Source organism: Dermacentor albipictus, chromosome 9, assembly GCF_038994185.2.
Source record: "Dermacentor albipictus isolate Rhodes 1998 colony chromosome 9, USDA_Dalb.pri_finalv2, whole genome shotgun sequence".
Classification (NCBI taxonomy): domain Eukaryota; kingdom Metazoa; phylum Arthropoda; class Arachnida; order Ixodida; family Ixodidae; genus Dermacentor; species Dermacentor albipictus.
In genome coordinates this window covers 33,500,029-33,523,191 of record NC_091829.1, presented here as the reverse complement: position 1 = coordinate 33,523,191, position 23,163 = coordinate 33,500,029, and the positions used below count along the sequence as shown (strand labels likewise).

At 42.9% G+C, this 23,163-nt stretch overlaps 1 protein-coding gene across 1 annotated transcript in view; it reads left to right on the top strand.

Moving 5' to 3' along the window:
• The window catches only part of LOC135920559 (DEP domain-containing protein 1A-like), a 39,227-nt gene extending 17,650 nt beyond the window's left edge, over nt 1-21,577 (top strand). Inside the window, exons 10-12 of the mRNA XM_065454872.2 lie at nt 3,380-3,559; nt 17,148-17,303; nt 18,447-21,577. Of these exons, the coding sequence (XP_065310944.1) occupies nt 3,380-3,559; nt 17,148-17,303; nt 18,447-18,572 (462 nt within the window). The 3' untranslated portion in view covers nt 18,573-21,577. The remainder of the gene's footprint in view (nt 1-3,379; nt 3,560-17,147; nt 17,304-18,446) is intronic.
• The last annotated feature ends 1,586 nt before the right edge of the window (nt 21,578-23,163 follow it).

Genomic DNA, 23,163 nt, shown 5'->3' with positions numbered 1-23,163 from the left:
CTATGAAAGCACACTTCCTAGTAAGTCTTACTCATTATTATTGACATTTTGTGTTAGCAGATTCATATAGAGAGGTAATAGTTCATTTTTAAGGATTTTAATGGCTTTCTGTTCTAATGTAAGCAGAATGTCAGATCGCCTATGGCATCTAGGCTGAGCTGCACTATAACGATTCCTAGTTAGTCAAAACTAATCAAGAGAATTCCACTACAGTGTGTCTCTCGAAGTCCAGGTGTAGCTTTGAGGTACTGAATGCCGCAAATTACTGCAGTGGACTCTGGATGAATGAAACTCGCTTAAACACAAATCTCGGATAAACGGAACGAGGGTATCTACTTTGGTTGGCCGCCCATAAGCACAATGTTAACAAACTTTACCTAAACAATTCTGGTTAGACCGAACTGGAATTGAAACTACCAAGTACTTTATGGGCCACTATACCACATAGCAATCATGAACAGTCAAACAATATGTAAAATGCTGGTGTTAAACAGTCAAGAATAGCCAATCCATCAGGCAGTTGGGGTGCTGTGGTGACGGCTGCCATGTGGCATTTGCACTGCGTAGTTCTCACGTTATGTGCTTTGTGATGGTGCCAGCTAAAAAATGAGAACACAAAGTGCTCACGCTATCTTCCAAAATGGGGGTCTTGAAAGACGTTAAGCATGGCAATTTCTTGTTCACTGAAGTTCTCGTTCTGAAGGGCAATGAAATGCAAAGCGAGAAAATACACGTGACCTCGAATGGCGACCTCTTTAAAGGACCAGATGCGAATGCGTGCATCTCAACATGAACAAATGGGAAAAGTTACTGTTTATGTAGCTCAAGCGCAATTGCAGTACTGGTTTTTCTATTAGTTGCCCTCATATTGAAAGAAAAGGCAGCACATGGTTGTACTTAAAATGGGGGCATCAATGGCTTATGTGTGAGCAACGATATTCAAAGCAGTGCAAAATAATGTTGATTTGTTCTCTGCAATAAAGCTAAAACACTCGCAGCATTTCAAATAACTTACTGGTCTTCATTTTTTTCGCCTTTTGCGTAAATGAAACTTTGCATAAATGTAATGCTTTCTACCATCCCTTTGAGTTTCATTAAAGCAGATTGTGCTGTATTATTACATTGTTGACAATGTAAGGCTACATCACTACAGAAGCTATGAGTAATGCTTTCACAAACGACCTGACATTAGGCATAATCTTAAAATGTATAATATGCCCTCATTTTCATCAATCTAAGCAATGCTCATCCTGCATCATTGCAGTCAAACAAACTGTAGGCTTGTAATACATGTTGTATGTGAATTGTGCTGATAAAAAAAAAAGTTTGGAGGATGCCTAAGCTTCCTCTTTAAGAGTGGAACGTAATTGCATTAAAAGATCCCTGACTGCTTCTCATGCCTCCCAGCAGCTCCAACTCATGTGATCGTAATGTTTACCGGGAAATGCTGGCGGTGAACGTAATGCACGAAAGTGAGCGGGTGAGTGTTCTGGCAGAAACATGGCCTCTTATGTGGGCCGTGGATGCGCGGAGGCGAGTGACATCTGGATGGTGGTGTTGCAAGGAACCGAGCGCAGCGTGGCACTCGATGAATGGTAGAAATGCTTTAAAAGAGGTTTACGTTTAAATTTCTGCATAACAGCATTATGTTTCCTGGTATATTCAAATTACAGTCCAATGCTATCATGTCTGTAGATTGTGTTTAGGTTGTACTTTTATGATATTAAAAAGCTTCTTACTTTGAGTAATTCAGTTAGTTCAAAAATGCTTTTGTGCCATGTCGAGGGCCTATGTAGTTGTGGTCCGAAATTATTTTTTGCTAAACGACGTTTGATAAGGACGCTGACACTGGATTTTATGCAACACGGGGCCCTTAACACTGTCGCGTTAAAAGAACAGAAGACTGTAATTAATGCTCATGCCACACCTGTGGAAGAAGTAGCATTAAATGGTTAAAGCCCAAAACTCCAGTCCCATTTGCACTGTGTTCACGCATGGCGTTTCCTGGCATCACTCTCAAAGAAGCCCTAAGAAAATCTTTGAGATTCAAGGCTGGTGCAATGTATGCAGCACAACTACCACTGCGTCTAAGAACTGCCTCTTCCTTGGCAATAAAAACATAATTCAGATGGCTGTTTCATTGCTGAACATATGTATTTTAATACATACTGCAGACTCAAGGTCCAAACAGGGTAGGCACAGAAAAAAAATAAATAAATAAAACAACAGCGAGAACTTTTTACTAATATGTTAGAAAACAAGACGACATGTTATGATGCACATTCTAAACAGTTCCAATCATTAATGGTGCATAGGAACAATGAGTATTTGAATAAGTCAGTTCTGGCAAAATACCTACAATTTGGGCATGGTGGTGGTGGTGACACCTGGTAACAAGCGGCGTTACGTACAGTGAAGGGTCAAAGACTAGCTTTTTGTTAATTAGTGGCGAATAAGTTGAAGTCGTAATTTCTTCCTTCTCGCTTCAAGTGAGGGAATGTTATCAGAGTTCATTAGCTTTGATGGTGAGTCAAATGTAGAGAATTTGTTATACACAAACAGACAGCTTGTCTTTAAATTCGTTCAAGGCTATATTACATTGAGTGTAAGGGTCCCAGACTGTGCAGGCATACTCCAAGTTTTGCAGAATAATTGTGAAATTGACTAGTAGTTCGACATTATAAAAAGCTTTTCTGAGTTAATATTTCATAAAACACAGCTTGCAAAAGGCGGAAGCATGTATGTTATTAATATGAAGATTCCAGGACAGATTACTAGTAAGGGTGATGCCTGAGTATTTGTAGTTAGCCACTTTTGCGAGCGGTGAAGAGTATAGTTTATAAGTATGTAAAAGTGGTGCTTTTTTCCGAGATATGGGAAGAAATATGCTTTTTTCCACATTAATAAACATTCCCCATTGTTTGCACCAGCGGGAAATGTTAGACCTGTGTTGAGGTCATCCCGGTCCCTAGAACTAGTTATCTATTGGTATTGATGTTACCTGATGGTGAGATTCATTTGCAAGCAGGTGTAAGATTTGCATCCACGAGATTTGTGCAATGGTTGCAGTAAATGCTACTACATTTTTAAACTGCATCTGTCTTTGGCAGTAAGAATATTGCACAAATGTCTTCCTCAAGTGCAAACACGGGAATTGCGCAGTGATTGCAGTAAATGCTAATGCATTTAAGAACTTTGTCTGTTGTTTGACAGAAACAAAAAAACATTACACATATGGTATTGTGTGGCGCAGCTGCCGAACCCTTTGCATGCTGAGACGCTTCTCGTGCAGTGAGTGCATCTAAATGCCACTGCATTTAAAAGCTTAATCTTTTGTTTGGCAGCAAAAGCACCTTACACATGGCATTGTCTGATGCAGCTGCTGAGCACCTTTGCGTGCATTCTGATGAGCACCAATGGCAGCTGTTTGGACGCCACTCCCGACACAGCCCAGGAACTCCTCGCTTTCCTCGTAAAGCACTGTGACCGGATATTTGCTCCCCCACGCGAACTGCACCTGGAGGTGGAAGCGCGGCTCGCCATTCTGCGAAGGGAACGGGTAAGGAGCGACACGAGGTGACCCTTGCCTACCGTTTAGCTGTGGCTCACGGTGCCAGTTAAACGGTGGTTCCACGAAAGATGGTCGAATGAAAGGATGTGTTTAGTACTAGGCAGCCTGCGTATTTGGGCCAACAATCCTGGCTTGTTGACTTAAAAATCTTGCATACAGTTATCATTTTTGCTGTCTGTTTTGTGCACAGTAGAACTTCGTTAATGCATTCCTGATCCATATAATTTCCCATTTTGTGCACTCATGGGCAGAGAACATTGAAAGCACCCCAAAAGGACTGTATATTTGTATGTTTTCCCTGATTATAGCATCTTTTCAAGCTTTTTTTTTTCCAAATGTATGTCTGTGGTTCTATCATGATAATGTGTTTGGCATTGATAGTCGCCTGTTTTGCCAAGCATAAAAGGGACTGCTGTCTGGGAGCCTGACTTTTGAAGAAATTAATTCAGCTGGCATCCTACGCTAGCATCACTCTGCAGGGAAATTAGCGTGGAAAATTTTGCTACTTTGCACATAAATGGCAGTGCTAGCCACCTGCCTCTCTGAATGTTCTCATGCCAAAAGTAGGTTTGCAGACAGAAGTTTTTCATTTTGAGGCCAGCCAGGCAAGCATCTATTGGTGTCAAATCTATCGCTATGCGAAGTAGAATGCAAAGTGCTACCACAATATGCGTTTATGCAAGATTTGAGTGTTAACGAGCATGCAATAGACACAAAATATTTTGAAGTTGTTTGCACTAATACGCTGCTGTATGATTTGTGCGGTTGAACTGGTCTGGCCATTGCCTCCTAGATTGCACAAAGCGCATGAACTCTGAGCTGTAACATTGCATGGGAATGCCAAGATGAGATCCATACATAATGTTGCGTTTATAAGGGACTCAAGTTTAGACGCCCATTTCAGTTAAAGTGCTGGCTCATTTGCACTTCGAGTTGATACTGGGGTAGCATTTTCTGGTGCATTCGTCTTTATCAAGTTTGGTGGCAGCATTCACTTGTTAAGTCCAGAATAAACCAGAATCACGGGTGAACTGCAGCGATGCCGGATGAAAAATGATTTTCTTAGTGGAAGGAACGGTGGAACCATATGTCTCCGAAAGAGTGCAGCAGATTCACATTTTGTCATAACAGTAGGCATTTCACCCATAGGTGACAGTGTGCCATTTTTTCACTGAGAAATCAGACTTCTTGTCTGGCATCACTGCCAGTGACTTGCAGTTATATTAAAACCTCTGTGCAATATGTCAGGGCAAACTTGCAGCCGATTTAGCCAGGGAGGCAATTCGAGCGGGGTTCTTTATCAACACAACGCTCAGTACATTTCTGTTGCAGACACAGCCAATGCTTATCACAGTCATCATTTTTTTTAAGAGCTAGCTTTGAGGTGATGTTGCAGTCAGCGTTCATTTATATTCTGTTATCTAGGAGGCCTCGGATTGGTTCAGTCATTGTTGAAGGTCGGGAATTAGTAGTGGAACTGTCTTTCAACGACTTTAGAGAGTGAGAGAAGTGAACTTTGTCAGAGAGATGGAATTTTACTTTTATGTGTATGTTTAAAAAAAATATTAAACTGTAATGCATTCAAAGGGATATCAAAGGTCTCACAATTTTAGGGTGGCTTTTGGTTGCACTCTAAAAGATTGCTTTACTTGTCTGGCCCCTGAACGGGCATTGTAGCTATCTGAGTTAAGCGTGGTGTCTCAACAGAGTGTTTAGTAATCTGCTTCGCAAGACCTGTGAAAGTAGGTTTATAAGTGGATGAAAATTAGCTATGTATAGGAGGCTATAACATTCTTGAGCAGAGTTGCTCAAGAATGTCGGTACTTCATCGTAATGAAAGCAGCACAACAATAGGACAAGGGCAACGTTCAAGAGGCAAATGGCAGACACATACCACTGTGTTTGTGACGGTTGTTAATGTGATTAGCATTCTTTGGGAATGTTACCCACTTTCTGGTTTGTTTGTACCTAACCTCTTTCATGCCAACTTGGGACACTGGGGTATGTGTTGCTCTTCAATGAAACAAACAAACAAAAAAAAACTTTAGAATTTCACCAGGGCTGCACGTAGTCGAGTCCACATCATATACTGTTAAACCACGATATAAAAAAGTCAGTAAAATTGGCAATTCGGCTTCGTTATATTGAAATCTTATTCTATCAAAATTCAACCTTTTATGCAAATAATTACATTCGCCGATAGACATTTCTTACACAGAAGTTGGGCGCAAAATTTTCTGAATGATCAGACAGTTGGGAAAAGCAAGTTTCAATAAGGAAAAAAAAAATGTTTTGCATTTGTGAGTCGGCGACGAAAGATATGCTTTCATGACATGTTGACGATATCTCCTCATTGGCAGTAGGAAATGAAGCCAGCCACGCTTTCACATCCACTGTGCTCCCACAGCTGACAGTGATGCCTGCCGTGGTATTACTGCCACGACGCCATCTGTGCCCAACCATGCTGACAACGAAGACGAGGACCTCGTGTGTGCAAGCGAGAGTGCTAGAGAAGAAGAAGCCTAAACTGAACGCTTGTTCTAATTGTCGAGATTAAATACCGCTCTCCGCTCTTGTCTCAAGTAAGCCATGACCCTGGTGGACGTGCTGGGTATCGCATCATCACCTGATGATAGGGACGACTCCTGCGAGTAGCCCTGCATCCAGCCCTTCAAGACATCATCCACGTGTCGAGACACCTGTGCACCGCGCAAGCCGCCGCCTGCAAGGTCTGTGCCCGGAATTCGGTCTCTTGCAACGAACTTTGTCAGTGACCTCACCGACTCAGGAAATGGCGCTTGAAAGTCCAACACAGGTGACTGTCCAAAACAATCTAGTCCCCACAAGCTTCCACGGTGACACGTATGAAGACGCCGCAGACTGGCTGGACCAGTACGAACGCATAGCTAAGGTCAATCAGTGGCGTCCGGACCAGAAGCTTTCCAATGTGTACTTCGCTCTTGAAGGTAGTGCAAGGACGTAATTACAAAACCGCGAGGCACATTTGACAACGTGGGACAAATTTTGCCGTCAGCTATACTTGACACCTTCAGAAGCACTGATCGCCGAGATAATGCACAATGCCTTCTCGAGTTGCACATTCAGAAGCCCAACAAAAGTGTCTCCATGTTTGCCGAGGACATGTCTTGTTTGTTTCACCGCGCAGATCTCAACATGCCGGATTCGAAGAAGCTGAGCCGTCTCATGCGCAGCGTCAAAGAACAGCTATTCGCTAGTTTCGTGCGTAACCCACCTACAACAGTGGAAGAATTCATTAAGGAAGCCACAGCAATCAAGTGGGCACTCCAGCAGCGTTGTCGGCAATACGAACGCCTGACTAACGATGCGCCTGCAGGAGCCGCAGTACTCACAGTGACAGACGAGACCTCGCTGCGTCAACTGATAAGAGACATTGTGCGCGAGGAGATTGCGGAGCAAACTGTGACACTGAAGGAGTTTACTGTTGCTCCGGTCGCTGAAGTTGTTTGCCAAGAAATTCGGCAAGCATTAGCATCTCCTGAGCCACTCCCTGAACCGTGTCCCGAGCCGTGCTTTGAGCCACGTGCATATAGCTACGCAGACGCTGTCCGTCGCCCGCTTTCTACTGTGCCGGTACAGCAGTACCACCAGCGGCCACCTGGTGCTGCCTGGATACAGAGGGCGCATCTCAGGCGACCCCAGCTTCGCAGGACTGACGTATGGCGCACTGCTGATCGCTGACCATTGTGTTTTCACTGTGGCGAACCAGGGCACATTTATCATTTTTGCCCTGATTGCCAGGGTGGCATCCAGGAAATGTCACCTGCCACTCCGCGCCAGTTTCCAGAGAGACATCCATGCTTCGACTACAGTGTCACTAGGGAACAAGGCAGCTCAGCTAATCTTCGGTCGCGCTCGCTGTCTCCATTATGTTATTCTTCGCCGAACCGTCGCAGTTTCGCCGACGTGGTGAGAGGCCGCTCTCCAAGCCCACAACGGGGAAACTGAAATCGACGACCTCCGGGGGGAAGGTTGCCAAGTCGTCGAACCGCCGAAAATCCCCCATTATTACTGAGAAACAAGCAGAGCAACCCGGAGAAACGGAACGCCGACGAATTTGTAAGTGCCGACCTACCTTTAGCGATTGATGGGCACGACGTGACAGCTTTAGTTGATACTGGCACAGACTTTTTGATAATGAGTGAGCAGTTGGCAGACTGGCTTAAGAAAGTCAAAATGCAATGGACGGGTCCTTATATTCGAAATGCCAGGGGCCAGATAATGATATCTACAGGAAAATGTATTGCACAGCTCCAGATAGGAAATACAGCTTTTGTCGCCACTTTTATGATTTTAAAGGAGTGCTGCAGATCACTCATCCTTGGAATGGACTTCTTGCAGGAGTACGGCGTTGTGGTTAACATACGGGACGGTGAGAGATAACTTTTTCAACTAGTACAGACATGAGCCAAGACCCAAGAGCGCTCACATACATTGTTACGTGTCGCCGCCACTGACGTCTGCATACCACCACTGTCATGCAGTCTTGTCTCCGTAAGTTGCGGAGAACAGTTTAACAAGGACGTTGTAGCTGAACAACTAACTGCACTTCGGTTTCATCAAGGTGTTGCCATCGCTCGGGTATCGTCAGCCTAATCGGCGGTCGCACAGAGGTACTACTGACAAGTTTCGCTAATGAATGCTGGCACATCAGTAAAGACACCGCCGTGGCACACTTTGACGAAATTGACCAGGTCCAACACTGCTTTGCTGTAAAAGAGGAATCAACCACTGATACGATGCCACCCGCACCCGTCGTCGACATTGACCCAGGTTTAGCGCTACAACAGAAACAAAGGCTCGGAGAACTGCTTGACCATTTTAAGGACTGCTTCTCTACGACGTCCCGAGTGCGCCAAATGCCACTGACGAAACACCGCATCATTACGGGGGAAACAGCCATACCCATCCGACAACATCCGTATCGCGTGGCTGAGAAAGAGCACGAAGCAATACAGCAGCAAGTCAAGAAAATGCTAGAAGATGATGTCATCCAGCCGTCAAAAACCCTTGGGCATCGCCCGTGGTACTCGTTAAGAAGAAGGATGATAGCCTGAGGTTTTGTATCGATTATTGCAAGCTCAATCGGGTTACGAAAAAAGATGTGTATCCCTTACCACGCATCGACGATTCCCTCGACAGGCACGGCATGCATCTTCTCATCGATGGACTTAAAAAGTGGATACTGGCAAATAGAGGTCGATGAGCGGGATCGCGAAAAGACTGCTTTTGTGACGCCTGATAGGCTCTATGAATTCAAAGTTCTCCCTTTTGGTTTGTGCTCCGCCCCAGCCATGTTCCAAAGGCTAATGGATACTGTTCTCTCAGACCTTAAGTGGAAGACTTGCTTAGTGTACCTAGACGATGTGATGAACACATTTGATGAACATCTCAGTTGGCTACGGTCAGTTCTTCAAGCCATACGGTCTGCTGGGCTTACCTTAAAACCTGAAAAGTGCCAGTTTGGCTATGAAAAACTACAGTTTTTGGACCATGTTGTAAGTCACACAGGTGTCAGACCTGGTTGTGAGAAAATCGCAGCTGTCGCTCTTTTCTCAAGTGAGCCGTGACAATACTATCATGAAAAGCACTGGCAGTGAGGAGAAAATGCTTTGTTTACGTGTCGCTTCAACACAGATTCAAGGACACGCATGCCAGCGTGTCCCCCACTCCGTACGCCTTCCCCCTGTGCGCTTGATTGCGTTAACGCAAGCTCGCTCTGCCACTCCTTCCCCTTTCCCCTTGCTTGTGTGAGAATACAGTGCTCATCAAACCTCCGTCCTTCTCGACTCGCACGTGCCTGCTTTCACTCGCACCCAAACCATAAAACACGCGGCGAGAAATAGGATCTTATTGCACTTGAACTTTATAGTACAAAACATACCGCTGCTCCATTGCAATGGTCGCACGGTGCGCCAATTGAGAGGTGCGTTCGCAAGTAGCCTCATGTAATTCAACCATTTGGTCAATCATCTGTGTCAACAGAAGTTGCCATTTATTGTCTCGATATCCTTTGTGACAGCAGAGAAATTTCATTATATTGAAATCATGTTTAAACACACTTCGTTATATCGAGGTTCTAAATACAGGGTATGGTGTTCTATGGACAAGAAGTTATGAAAAGTTAAGTACTACTTCTTGCTACTTACACACGTGGTATAGAGGTTATAAACAGGGATAAGGTGCCTCAGAAAGGCTGGCCAACATTTCGATAGGACGGCCTATCTTCCTAAAAGGTGGCGTAGTGATCCTGGCCTAGAAAATTTTGTTGTTGTTAATGTCGACAGTCATGCTGCTGGAATATTTTTTCACTCCGCTGTTAGTCAGCAGTACACAGTGGAACAAAGCAGTAAAATGAGCAGAGTTAACTATCCTTGAGAGTATGGCACATTGCATGTATTCTGTTTAGGCCTCAAGTTGTATCCTTCCTGTGTTCTTGTGCTGCTTTCAGAATCGTTACCTTGTTTGGGTACTGTCTATGGCAATTGTAGTCGGTCTGTGCCAAACAAATGTGCATTCAGTTTCAGCCCATTGTTTGTACAAAGCAAAATAATTTCACTTCGAGGCCTTCTGATTACATTGCCAAACACGTTCATTGTGTCACATGAAGTAAAGGCACGTGGAGTTCTTTGTGTGTGTGCCTTCCGTCTTGCTGTGATGAAAACAATTTTCTTTACCTAATTACATTGAAGCAAATTCTTACAACATTCCAATACATTCATCTTCATTAGCTTACGTGCAGCCGTACATTAGTGGAAAATCCTTTAAAGGGCCCCTCACCATGCCCCATAGCAAAGTTTGGTTATACGCTGGAAGTTGTTACTTGCTCTATGGGGAGCGTTCTGCCACAAAAATTTTAAAAATCGCCTCATTAATAGCTGAGATAGAAATATTTCAGTGCCGCGAACCCGCCACTTCAGCAGGTGGGCTCCGCTGCCAAGCAAGACGCTCTCTCCACTCACCCCGTCTAGCTTACGCAAGCGAAATTCCTTTCCTGTGTTCTCCCATACCGGAACTCGAGGAATGCATGACGCATATGTCACAGGCCCCACCTTCATTTTTTTTTCCTCCTTGTTCTTCTTCTTCTTCTGCTTTATTATTATTTTTTTTCAACGCTATGCACTTTTGCCGACGGCGTCGCGCACGAGCTGTTGTCTCGTTCTCGTAGCGCACAATTTTGCACATTGTGCACAAGGAAACATGACTGGGGGTATAATTCAGTGCTACACGAATACTGAGGCAGAACAAGGAGATCGCAGAGCATGATCACGCGGTGGAACATGGTAGAAAACGACATAGTTGCGGTACCTGCGCCTGTGACTGCACGACCGTGGGAACAACCAGACGAAGTGGAAGTACATCTCTCTAGCTTCAGTGCGAAGTAAAACAGAAAACACGCTGACATTCCGTTTGTGTGTCTTTATTATTTCCCTAAACTTCAATTCGTCAATTCAAGTAACAGATTACACAGGTAACAGATGTTGTCTTGAATAATTCTCCAAGTCACATGTGACCACGAGCGATGTCACACTGCGGACACGACTATGTAGGCTCAGGGGCACGACTAGGTCACCCTCCAGCTTGGAGCGTGGCGGCCACAAGGGAAAGGAAAAACGCCGTTTGGTTTGAAATTTCTGATCTTTCTGCGGCACATAGCGATGTAATACTTTGCAGACACGATCGTTATCGTGCAATATATGATCTGCGCTTGTCAGCTCAAAATGGCCAGATTTGGTGAGGGGCCCTTTAAGAAAACCTGAGTATGGCATTTGTCCTTTTCTTTCTTTATTTATACTTATGTTCAGTTGTTGATAGTTCCACATTTAACTGCACCTATATCTGTCTATATTAGACATATATTTGTTTGTGCAGAAGTTCTCATTGTCCTAAGCTTTACAGTGGCAGTTGCTTGCGTGTGTTCTGCTGCATTGCCAACATTCGAATTTCATTTAAAGGGGTTCTGAAACACAACTTTAGTGAAGTTAAAAAAATGTTTTGCATATTAAATCTCATAATGGCAAGAATTACAGTCAACATCTAATTTTTTGGGCTCCCTTTATTGCGAGCCTTATTTTATAATGCTACTGCAGATGAGTCAACTAACAAAACTAAATTGTTAGTGATATCTACAGGTGTGCAGTGAGTAAAGATTTATGAAAGAGTAGGTGGGATGGCATGCAAATTTGTTTAAAGAAAAGTTTGTGGTCTGGTGTGAGCTGTGACTGATGGCAATGTGGCCGAGCAATCAGCTGCTGCGAAAAAACTGAGATCGAATAAAAACTTTTGCCATTTTTTTTATACGTGTCATGCTGAGGAGCAGAGTGATTTAACTCGAGGCAGAGAGGCTATGCAGTATGATTTGTTGCCTATTCTCTTCTCTCTCTCTCTCTCTTTGCATTATGCCTTCGTATGCAATCTTCCAGAATGCTTCTTTGGTGTAAGCATGCTTCGCAGTAGTAAAGCCTACATTGGCCACAGTGACGCTTGTGTGTGGCCAACCTTCACAAATTTCAATGTGTTTTCTTGTTGGTTTTGCATTATTTGTTGTTAACACGAGAGTTGCTGTGGTATTGCCAGTCCACAGTCGCAATAGCATCTGTAACATGTCGTGTTGATAAACGAGCCCTGTATGAACGGATCTCCTGGCTAGACTTCTTACTCACTTGTGCTCAAAATTAGTGCATAAATATCATTTTGCAATGGATTTTCTTCAATGCTGTGTTTGGAAGCAGTACTCGCTTGTTTTATCCAATATAAATTGTGTATCATGTGCATAAAACAAAGTCTATGTTCAAAAGTAATCCAAAAGTAATCCAAAAGCAATTTGTGCACTGGTGAGAAAAGTGTCACTGTCTGTCAAGGGTAAAACACCTGCTACTCAGAAGACGGAGCAGTTTCACTATTCTGGTCATAGATGGCACCACTGCTTCTTTGACTGAGAAAATAACATTTTGCTACTGGCATGAACACAGACAATGTGAACTTATGTTTTATTTGCAATGAAACAAACTGGTACTATATCTTACAGCTATTTAAGAAAATTCATTGAAAAGAGCTAACTTTGTGTGAAATGTAGGTGCAAACAAGCCGACAATTCAGCTGGAAGAGCAATTCACACAGGTTTCCCTTATTGGAACAATATTTGGTACAGCTGTTCTTGACTTGATGGTAGTGCTGTTAGTCATGCCAAGTGATGACCAGGTCATGCCTTCATAATTTGTTCCACCCGGGATTCTGTGCTGAAGGCTGAATGTTGTTTTGGATGGCCGCGTTGTTTTTGTTCGTACCTGGAAAGTGTTTCTTCTGAAGGGATATTCGCATGAAGGAAAAATTTGGTGGACTTTTTCTTCTCAGAGGGCACATCCCATGACAAAATTCATCACAGTAATGTGAAGCATTGTTCATGACATACACATTCAGAAGATGTTTTGCTTTGCTGCTACCATAGCCTGCTTACATAATGTGCTTCCCAGATCATCACAAAGAACCCCTTGTCTATAAAGGTGCCATATATAGTAGGGTGAGAGTCACAATATTCAGGTAGGGTAAAGACAAACCTTGCCAGCATCATCTGATCGTGCATAATTGTTACTATACAGGAGCAGTAGACAAATGTGTAGTTTCTGCAAACGTGGTTCTGTGCTGTGATTGCAGCCAGTTGCAGACAATTTTACTTTGAAAAGCTACAAAATATGATATGCAAACTTCAGGGGTTGCATCCACTCTTTTAATGATGCCCACACTTTTTGTATTTAATAATGAATGTTTATTTTTTTTTTTGGCAGAAACTAGTACAAAAAATGTGAAAAGCACGCCAGACACACCCCATGTTATGTGGTGCCACAGTCATAGTTCTGATGATGGCTGCCTCCCATTACTTTCTGGATGATTGGACAGGCATGGAATATAGAGGAGACTATTCTGCCACAGACTTTCTTAGCGTTCTCAGAGCGGGCCAGATTTAGGAGTGCTGTCTGCTACAAAACATTGCCCAGATTGTAGCGCAGGTGAAGCTCGCACATGGAAAGGTGCTGAGCATCCTCTTTAACATGGAGGATGGACATTTCGGAGCTAAACCATCTCTGCATCGGCGCCGGCGATGAAATGGTGTACTTGGCGCTTTCTGTGGCTTTGCTCAAAAACCTGCACTTCCACCCGAGCGCTTTTCGAAATTTGTCCGACTCCACTGAAATCCTTAAAGGGAAAAAAAATTGTGCAGAAACCATCGACAATAATTGTGAATGGAAGTGAAGAGCTGAATGCTTCCAGAAAGATATATGCTTTAATAGAGGAGTGATCTACTTGAAGACCTATATTTCTTGCTGTGAGTACATTTAGGTATTGTCTGTAATTTGATTCCGTAATTCCATTTAGAACAGAAGCGTTAACCAGTAAGTCTGCCGCTGTGCTGGAGCCCCCACCTGCAGCTGTGGCAGCAACTCAGCTGCGCGTAAGAGTGTGCCCTTTGTATCGGTGCTGAAGTTCTAACGAACGACCTCAAAAACAGGCAAAAGAGCCAAGGAAAGCTATTTGCTTTAAAATTACCAACCAGCTAAGAGTATTGTGAAGTTACTAGGGAAATGCATACAGGTTTGCCAGAAAGGAAGCTTCGTGAGTGAAGAAAAATTTGTCCCCTTTCATGGGCCAAATTTGGGACCCAAATGTTTCCAGAACAATCACTCTACCATTAGAACTAACCATGAAGCTAGAAAATCGCAGATTTAGTAGGGATTATGACACATCTTTACAGTGCTAAAGAAGAAAAAACACAAACACTAAATTCACTGGATGAGAGCTGTTTGCTTTTCGTGTTTGCATTTCAGCTTACCGTGGGCTGGAACCAGGTTGATAATGCCAGAAACCATCTTGCCCTGCTTTCAGAAATAGTGAAGCACTGGGACACTGAATAAGGCAAATCAGCTTTGCTGAAATCCGCAAAATGGAAGAATGTTACAGAAGTGAAAAATTGTCGTTCACTTGAGAGTGGCATGAATCTATGAAATAAACATTTTTTTACTTTCAAGAAGCTTTCTCCGCTTCGCAGGTTTCTGCATAACTGATTTACCATAGACACTGAAATTTCTCTGACATCTGCTCCATCTGCTGAAAGTGAAACTCGCTGGATTTCTTCATTGGAGCGAGCAGTGGAGGGACATCCATCGCTGCTAACCTCGTGTGCACCCTTCAAAGAAATTTGTCAGATTTCTCCTTCATGTGAACATCCCTTAATCATAGATATGTTCAGAGGTGTCAGCATCAGTGTTTTGTCATATTAGAGTGCAAATAAGGAGGGCTTAGCCGATAGCTTTTGCAATTCAGTGTTGCCACTGTTGTGTATAATGATTGTGTTGCATACATTGTATAGTGTGGCACTTTGAAGGGACACTATGTAGAAATGCTGAATCAGTCTAGACTGGTACCTTACTCTTGCGAAACTTTATCTGCATTTCTCTTATAGAAAAGGATGAAATCTGCTGTGGTGGCTTAGTGGCTATGGATATGAGCACGAAGATCTGGATTTGTTTCTAGGCCATGATGGCCGCATTCCAAGGGGGGCAGAATGCAAAAACGCTCATGTACTTAGATTTAGGTGCATGTTTAAGAATCCCAGATGGAGTAAGTTAATCCTGAATCCACGACTATGGTATCTCTGAGAGCTTGTTGCATTTAATCTCATTATTTAATTTGAATAAATGGGAAAAGAAAAATGAAAGCTAATTTTTTCTTTCTGAATTCAACTGCTGTGCTGAGGGCGTCGGCGGGACATGAGACATGGCAAGTTATATATTTGTAATAACTGAGTCCATCTCCATGCAGAAAAATATTCTGGGGTTTCATGTGCCAAAACCACTATATCGGATTAATGAGGCATGCCCTCATCGAAATGGGGCTGCCATGGTCGGAATCAAATCTGTAACTTCAAGCACAGCAGTGTAATGCCATAGCCACTGGGTTACTGTGGCTGGTTTAATCTCTGTAAATAAAATAGACCATTAATGTTGCCCGATTGAGTTCTCTAAATACTTTCATATGTATTTTAAGAGAGCTTTATCTAGTCTCAACCACTCGATGCGAATATCGCTGATATCGCAGGGTGCTGGTGTATGAATTCTAAGGTGGTGTTGCCATCCACCTTTCATTTTTGTGTTCTTTTTGGTTTACTAACCCTCTGCTGATGGTAAGACCAACTTACTCGTAGCTCTAAAAGAGCAATCTAGCTTAACGAAGCTTTTTCTTTTAGTGTCCCTTTAATGGCCAATGTAGTTGGGAAGCTCTTCCTTTTCTGTGTACATTGTACCGTGTGCCTGTGAGGACTTATATACATCCGTTGTGCCGTCTGTCATTTTCATGCACGAAGCATCAAAATAAACTTATTATATTTATAAACTGTGTGAGAACATTTTATAACAGGTGAGATTAGTGCATTGTAGACTTCATGTCAAGAAATTTCACTTCACCATAGGATATCCCTGTGCCTGCCCTGCTTTTAGTTTCACGGCACTCTTTTGCATCTATGACTAATCATATTATCTGCACTTTGCACTTCCGTCTCGACTCTTTTATTCTCGTTAGGATATCCACAACCTACTACTATGGCATCTCTTACAGCCCGTGGACTACTTCGAGACATTAAACCCCATAATTAAAATTCCTTTTTTATCTGTCACTCTGAGTCACTGATCCAATCACTATAGCATGCAGTGGTTTACTGTTTACGTGAATGATGATTGCACCAAGCAGTTGATCCCACTTAAAACAACATGTGGTGACATGTGCAAGATGTTAGATAGTTTATCTTGTCTGTACACATACTGCCCTTTACAATATAAATGGATACTGGAGACGTGGATGGCAGTAGCACCACTCGTGGTGACATCTTGCGACTCTGTCCAACCACAGATTAAGATGTTTTTCTGTCACATCAATGTTCTCATTGAAAAAAGAAAAATTGCATGTTAGCAATTATGTTGCCAATGCTTTATATCAGCAGCTAAGTATACTATGGTTTGCCACTGCAGTTATATATTTTCAGTCCTCTCTACTTCAAGTAAGCTTTACACCAAAAGGTGACGCCACTAATGCAGCTGGTCACTCCTACATCTCCGGTGAATTGGTGGTCTGCGAGTGGTAACATGTACAGACAAGCTAAAACTCTATGCTCGGTGAGAACCTCAGAATTCAGTACAAGCTCCATACACAAAACCGTACTGTAGCATCCTTCTGTACCTTTAGGCATAGTTTCAAATAAACTCTTGTATCGAAAATGATTCGCTTGTGCTGTGATGCCACAGAAATGAGTGAACATAATTCACTGATGCATTTGCACAAATCCTGTTTCAGTTGAACAATTGACTAAAGTGATGAGAGGGGGAAAGCAGTTATGAAAAGGACCGTCAAGAAATCAGCCCCCCTCCCTAGCCCGCCACCCCCATCTGTAAATACGACAGGACACAACCTCCCCTCCCCGCATGCCGTCCTAACTTTGCCTGCCAGCACCTCTGATGGGGTGGTGAGACGGAACAATGTCCTTTCGCAGGGCGACGGGGTGGTCACCTACTGCCAGCGGGTGACACGCGAGCAGTTCGAGGCGCAGAGGCATACACACTCCGAGCAGGCTCTGATGGACCTCTTCGACGACATCCTCCGTGACCCCAGGATATCGGACAAGGAACGTAACACAAGGATGAAGCAGGTATGTGTGTGCAGCACAGGTCTGATTAGATGCCTTTGCATACCAGCTGCGTCTCCTGCACGTTCAGTATGCTTCAGTTGTGCTTTAGTTATGGTTATCATGTTCATGTTATTGCATCGTTTCCATCACCTTTGCTGTGCTGCCATTGTACCATCGGCCATGACTCGGTGGTTATTGTGTTGTGCTGTTAAGCACAAGGTTGTGGCTTTGATCCTTGGCCATGGTGGCCACATTTCGATGGGGAGAGAAGGGAAAAATGCTTATGTACTGTGCTTTGAATGCATATTAAGGAGACCCAGGTAGTCACAATTAATTCGGAGGCCTGTGATGCACCTCATATGTGCATCTTCGGGATGTTAAACCCACGCAATTGAACATTTTTGTAATCACATCACCTTTGTTCATTGTCATTGGTTCTGTTTTCGACAGGTAATATGTCACTTTTATGGGTAGAACTGTAAGTGACCCTCTATGTATTTTGCTCGGGTCAGGAAGGCAATGCGAGTACCCCCGTTGAGTACTCCCGTTGTCAGTACTCCCGTTGCTAGTTTACTCACCATCTTGTATCATCCAGAGCTCGTAAATGACTTTGAAAGACAAGGGATCTAACACTGGTCACATGGTCTCAGGCAGTATAAAAGTGCTGAATAATTCTGCAAGCTCTGCTTTCCTTGATTCTTGATAATGTAATTGAGAGTGGCAGTTTGGAAAGTTTGGTAGGGCTTTGTAGCTAGCTCGCGGCTGAGGAGGCAAAAAGGAGAGGGGGGGGGGCTAAAGGTTATGGTTCTTAGGCACTGCTGTGCACATCTATGCCTGCTTGTTGTGATTATTTTTTAATGGACATTGTTTAATTTAGGATAAAATAAGTTTATGAACATTTCGCCGTTAACAATGGGTATGTATTGCCATTTGTTGGGCGTGTTGGTAAACTGAAAGCATATTTAGCGCTAGCAAACAAGGACGGAAGGGAGACAACACCACAATGCGCTAACTTCAACAACTTGATTTTCAGGAAATACACCTATATAACCCATGCACAGTGGCGCTGCCTTAACCCATGTATAGCTTACATTTTGTCTTGTTAGTTTACGAACTTTGTGGTTAACTAGTATTTACATCCACTGTGTTTTCCATTTCTTGCAGTTCCGACAAAATTACCCCGACATCTACAACAAGAAGACTTGTGACGAGACTGTTCCAGTGACTTTCAAGAGGAACAGCCGTTCTAGAGCCACTGTGATTGGTTTGCTAAGGAGTCTGAGATTGTGATTTGGCTTGAGATTTTTGTGTCCCTGTACTTGTGACCCACGTATATAATCTGAGCTGATAATCAGCTGTTTGAACAATTGGCTGCTTGGCACAAGGGAATGGTGCTTTTTCTTCACTGCATTTGCTGCTGTTGTACTTGCTTTGCCATATGCAGTTATAGATTTGCAGCTTACATTTTGTTTTATAGATTCATCAGGTTAAATTCTGCATGGCAGCTAGGACCAGTGTCTACAAAAAGCTGGCTGGGAACACATGAAGCTGTTGCGTTGCAAAATTCAGCTCAGTTTTGGTTACCTTTACCTGTTTTTGTTTTGTATTATAAGAAAAGTGTCCACATTCCGTCTTGCAAATCGTTTGCAGTACTGCTGAAAATATGAGGCGTACATAGGCAATACACTTGTGAGGTAGAGTATAGATCACGATAGTTTGTGATTGTTTCATTCTCTGTAAATTGTGTGCAAAACTATGTAGAATTGACATGTAAATAACATTAATGCTATGCAACTGCAACAAAACAGGGATTCATATTTGCATCTCCTTTTTAGTGGTTTTCTCACATCTGTCGAGAACAGACTCGGCAGAAACTAATATGTGAGCAGGAACAAACGCTGTTACGTGTAATTACATGGAAGTGTGATGTGTATAGTCAATGACTGATTACTCGGACACTGACATTTCAGACATGCTTATTTATTCAGACAGCCCTGAGGCATCGTCACTAGCCCTATAGACTTAATGTATAAGGATTACTGAAATTTTGGACACCTTGCAACGTGTCGTGCGATAATTCAAACTTCAACTGCACCACCGCATGCAAATTTGGCCACCATACCAAGCATAAATAGCAATGTTGTAGTTTTGAAACGTCGCCGGTGCTTCGTGAAACTGAAACTAGCGAAGCCTAGTTGATTTAGTAGTTGGTGATGAAAATTCAATGCATGCATTGACTTTTTACTTTTGTCTATCTATAGCGACAGCATGACAATGGTTGAGATTGAGACCTTCGACTTTTATCACTCACTGTTTATGGCTAGTTCATCTCGTTGATAACCCATTTGGAACGTCACTGTGATCACTGACAAAGCATGAAAAACGTGAAAAGAAACGGTATAAACGGCATTGTAGGAAAATCATGGCATAGTATATGTAAGCCAAGGGCAAGCATATCTACACTTAGCAACACATATTTACGAACTTGGGCCACATTTGTGAACAATCAGTTTTGAAAGATCCTTTCATTTTCGCAATATTTCACCTGACTAGCACCAGGTGCTTCGACAGCCAGCATTGTTTCCACACAGTGATACGATAGCGTGCTTGGAACTATGCCAAGAATGTCTTGGCACAGTGCCGTGAACATCTTGCACTGTAGTCACGTGAAATTGAAGGTATCTCCGAAAGTGACAATCCGATTGACCACTTGTGGAACGAAGTTATTTTTGGGTGAATCCGGTATTTCGGATTCCCAATTATTCGGACGTTTTGGCAGTCCCTGTTGAGCCCGAATTATCGATCGGTGACTGTAATCGCTCTGTAGCCAGTTACTAAGCATAAAGTAGTCCCTAATGTACGTTTTGGAGTTGAAGTAAGCCGTTGTTTCGAATGCAGGTGAACCTGGAAATGAAACAATGCATCGGAGTAGTTTCAGGATTGTCGGCATTTGAATTTATGCCACTAGTATGTACAGTGAATATCTGCCTGTTGAGGGCTTACTGTCCTATGCTTTGCTTTATTTATTGCTCTCGCATTAACTTATGCATAGTGCAAGCCATGCTTAAAGGAACATGTGATTCACAGCGAACCCAAACAAACTTTACATTTCATCTGGTTTCTTTGTCACAACTGGCCACCATTACATGCTAACGTCAGTAAAGAAAAACTTGTATTTATGCAGCTTTTCATGTGTCACGTGGCCTGTACTCACTGCCTGAGTAGTGATTGAGTGTTCGCACTGGATGAGACATTTTCTGTACATTTTGACACATTGGATTTGAAGCTGGGCCTGGTTGGCCCAGGACACCACAGGTACAACTCGCAGGCTGAAAACAAGGAAAATACGAACCAGCCAAGGACATTCCTCGACCAGCATTGTCTTTGTGTGCTTCTACCGTTATGGAATGCTGGAGGACTGTGTCGAACAGTTTTCCTTGCTTGTTTCTGCAGTGTGGAATGCTGTAGCATTGTCCTTATCTTGTCTTTTGCTGCCATGGAATGCTGGAGGATGATTCCGTACCGGCATTGTCCTTGTGTGCTTTTGCCGTAATGGAATTTTAGACGACATTGCTTAGCCAACATTGCCCTTGTTTGCTTCTACAGTATAACATGCTGGAGGACAATTCTGGGCCAGCATTGACCTTGTCATCTTTTGCTGGTATGGAATGCTAGAGGACAGTGGTTCACTAGTGTTGTCCTTCTCTACTTCATGCATTTTTTGTTTAGTATCTGCTGGTCACACATGTAAAGACACTTAGTGCAGCGTGAACTACGATCTTTGTATTTGAAACCACAGTATTGCTGCTATCTTATGTACCTCTATGTTCATATTTGCCACACGTAGTGTACTCAGGGATTTTGCGCGCGTTCTGGGTGCCCAGTCATTTTTACTTGATGTGTTTCAATGCAAAAGGTGTTCTGGGAAGCCTTCCCTGCCAAAGATCTGTTGGATGTGCCATACACTTATGCTCAATGAACTACTTAGGGCTGATGGCCTGATATATTTCTGTGGCGTTTTGAAGTATTAACAAGAAACTTTGTGGTGCTATGAGAAAAGCGATTTGAGCTTTTGATGACCTGCAATGTTCTTCAGTCAAGGTCTGCTACATTTGTATGTGATCATGCTACAGACGAAGCACTAGTCACATATGTACAATTTTAGTTTTTATTGCAGAGCGCTTTTATTTGCCATTATTTGATAATTTGCAGTTGTACCTGCTTAGCTTGTTTTGTGCTATCGTATAGCACAATGCATTGTAATACACATTGAATAAAGGCATTGTCATTCAACATTGTCTTGTACCTAGTCTTTCTATGGTAAATTTTAATCTCATTATAGACATACACATTGGGGTAGCTTTTCCGGGCAGATGTCTGCAGAAGTGTGGATGAGCTCATACTTTGTGCCTTCTGCTTTTGGTTTCTTTCCACTTTTTTGCATTCTACTTCATATTTCCTTGTTCCGTTGTTCATGATCCATTTGTCCATTACCGCAACTGAACCCTAACAAGCGCTACCTTAACTAGTAAGGATTGCATACATTCTTGAGGCTCAAACTCTCAGTAGATCTGAGTACGTAAATAATGTATATCATGTCGGATGCAGACTATCTGTTGTAAAATGAAAAAGCTTGATGAGAAAGAATTGTCACTTGCAGCTGCCTCAGGCTCATCGCAAAAATTGATACCAAAACTATGACTAAAACCACATCCTGACAAAAGATTGACTGTCTTTAACGTGGGGATGTCAGCCTCGTGAGGTGCATTCAGGTCAGGCTATGCATAAATTGACTGGTATCGTGGAGGAATGAAAACTGGAGAAGCTCCAACAATCCCAGATGCATTGTGAAAAGTATGACACGAGTTGCATGTCATTTGTGGGACTAATAGGAATGGTTTCTTTTCTGAGGGAGCTGGTTGCTCTGTGGCACAAAGTAACTGGGAATGGTGGCTGGGGTGGCATTTTTCATCACTGTGCATTCAATAGTGTATAGCGGTCGTCAAAAATGTTTCAGTTTGATAAGGTGCTATTGCGGTGTATTTGAGATGCTCAAGACATGTAACTGCTCCCTTTTCCCACACTTGCTGCCTTTGTTGGCTTTGGTTTGAAAGTGTGGAGCAAAGTCGCTTGGTTCTGGACTGAATGGAGGTGGACCATGCTTGTGGGCTGCAGAGAGTGAATTCAGGGCACTTCCTTATTTTTAAATTTTTTTTTTCTTCGTGGCCTGTGTGGAGCGAGTACAGAAGCTGCATATCTAGCCAACAAGTTGGTAGAAGCAAATAGCTGTCACGTATTTAAAGCCTTCGCTAATGCAAAGTCCTAGCTACTACTTGCGCTCGTGCTGTGTTCTCTGTCTTGTCCCGTTATTCTCTTGCTGTATTTTGCTATGAATCGGTGCTAACGAGCTCATTATCAGACCCAATTATTTCATTTCATTTTAGTACCTTAAAAGCCCCATAGGGGCATTGCATAAGGGGTAGGCGTACATATATTTATTAAAAATCAGTTTAAGAATAACAGAGCACAAGTTTTAGATACAACACACGTGAAAATTGGGTACATAATTCCATCTCTTTTTTAAGCTTTAAGATCTTTCAAGGTGATAATATGTGCTGCCTAAATGGATTGTCACTGCATATATGGTGCAGTGACAATCCAATTTCTGAGACCAGGGATTTCCACAGGAATCGAATCAAGGGGGCATATATTGATTGCTGGAGGGGGGGGATGGTGCAGGGTAGGCAGGAGGCTAGATAAACTATGCAAACTGTTTCTTTTTTAGTTCACTAGTTAAATAACACATCTATTAACCAAATGCTCGTTCCCGTGACGTATGTTTCCCTTTTTCTCTGCATACACCTGGGAGGCAGTGTTTTCT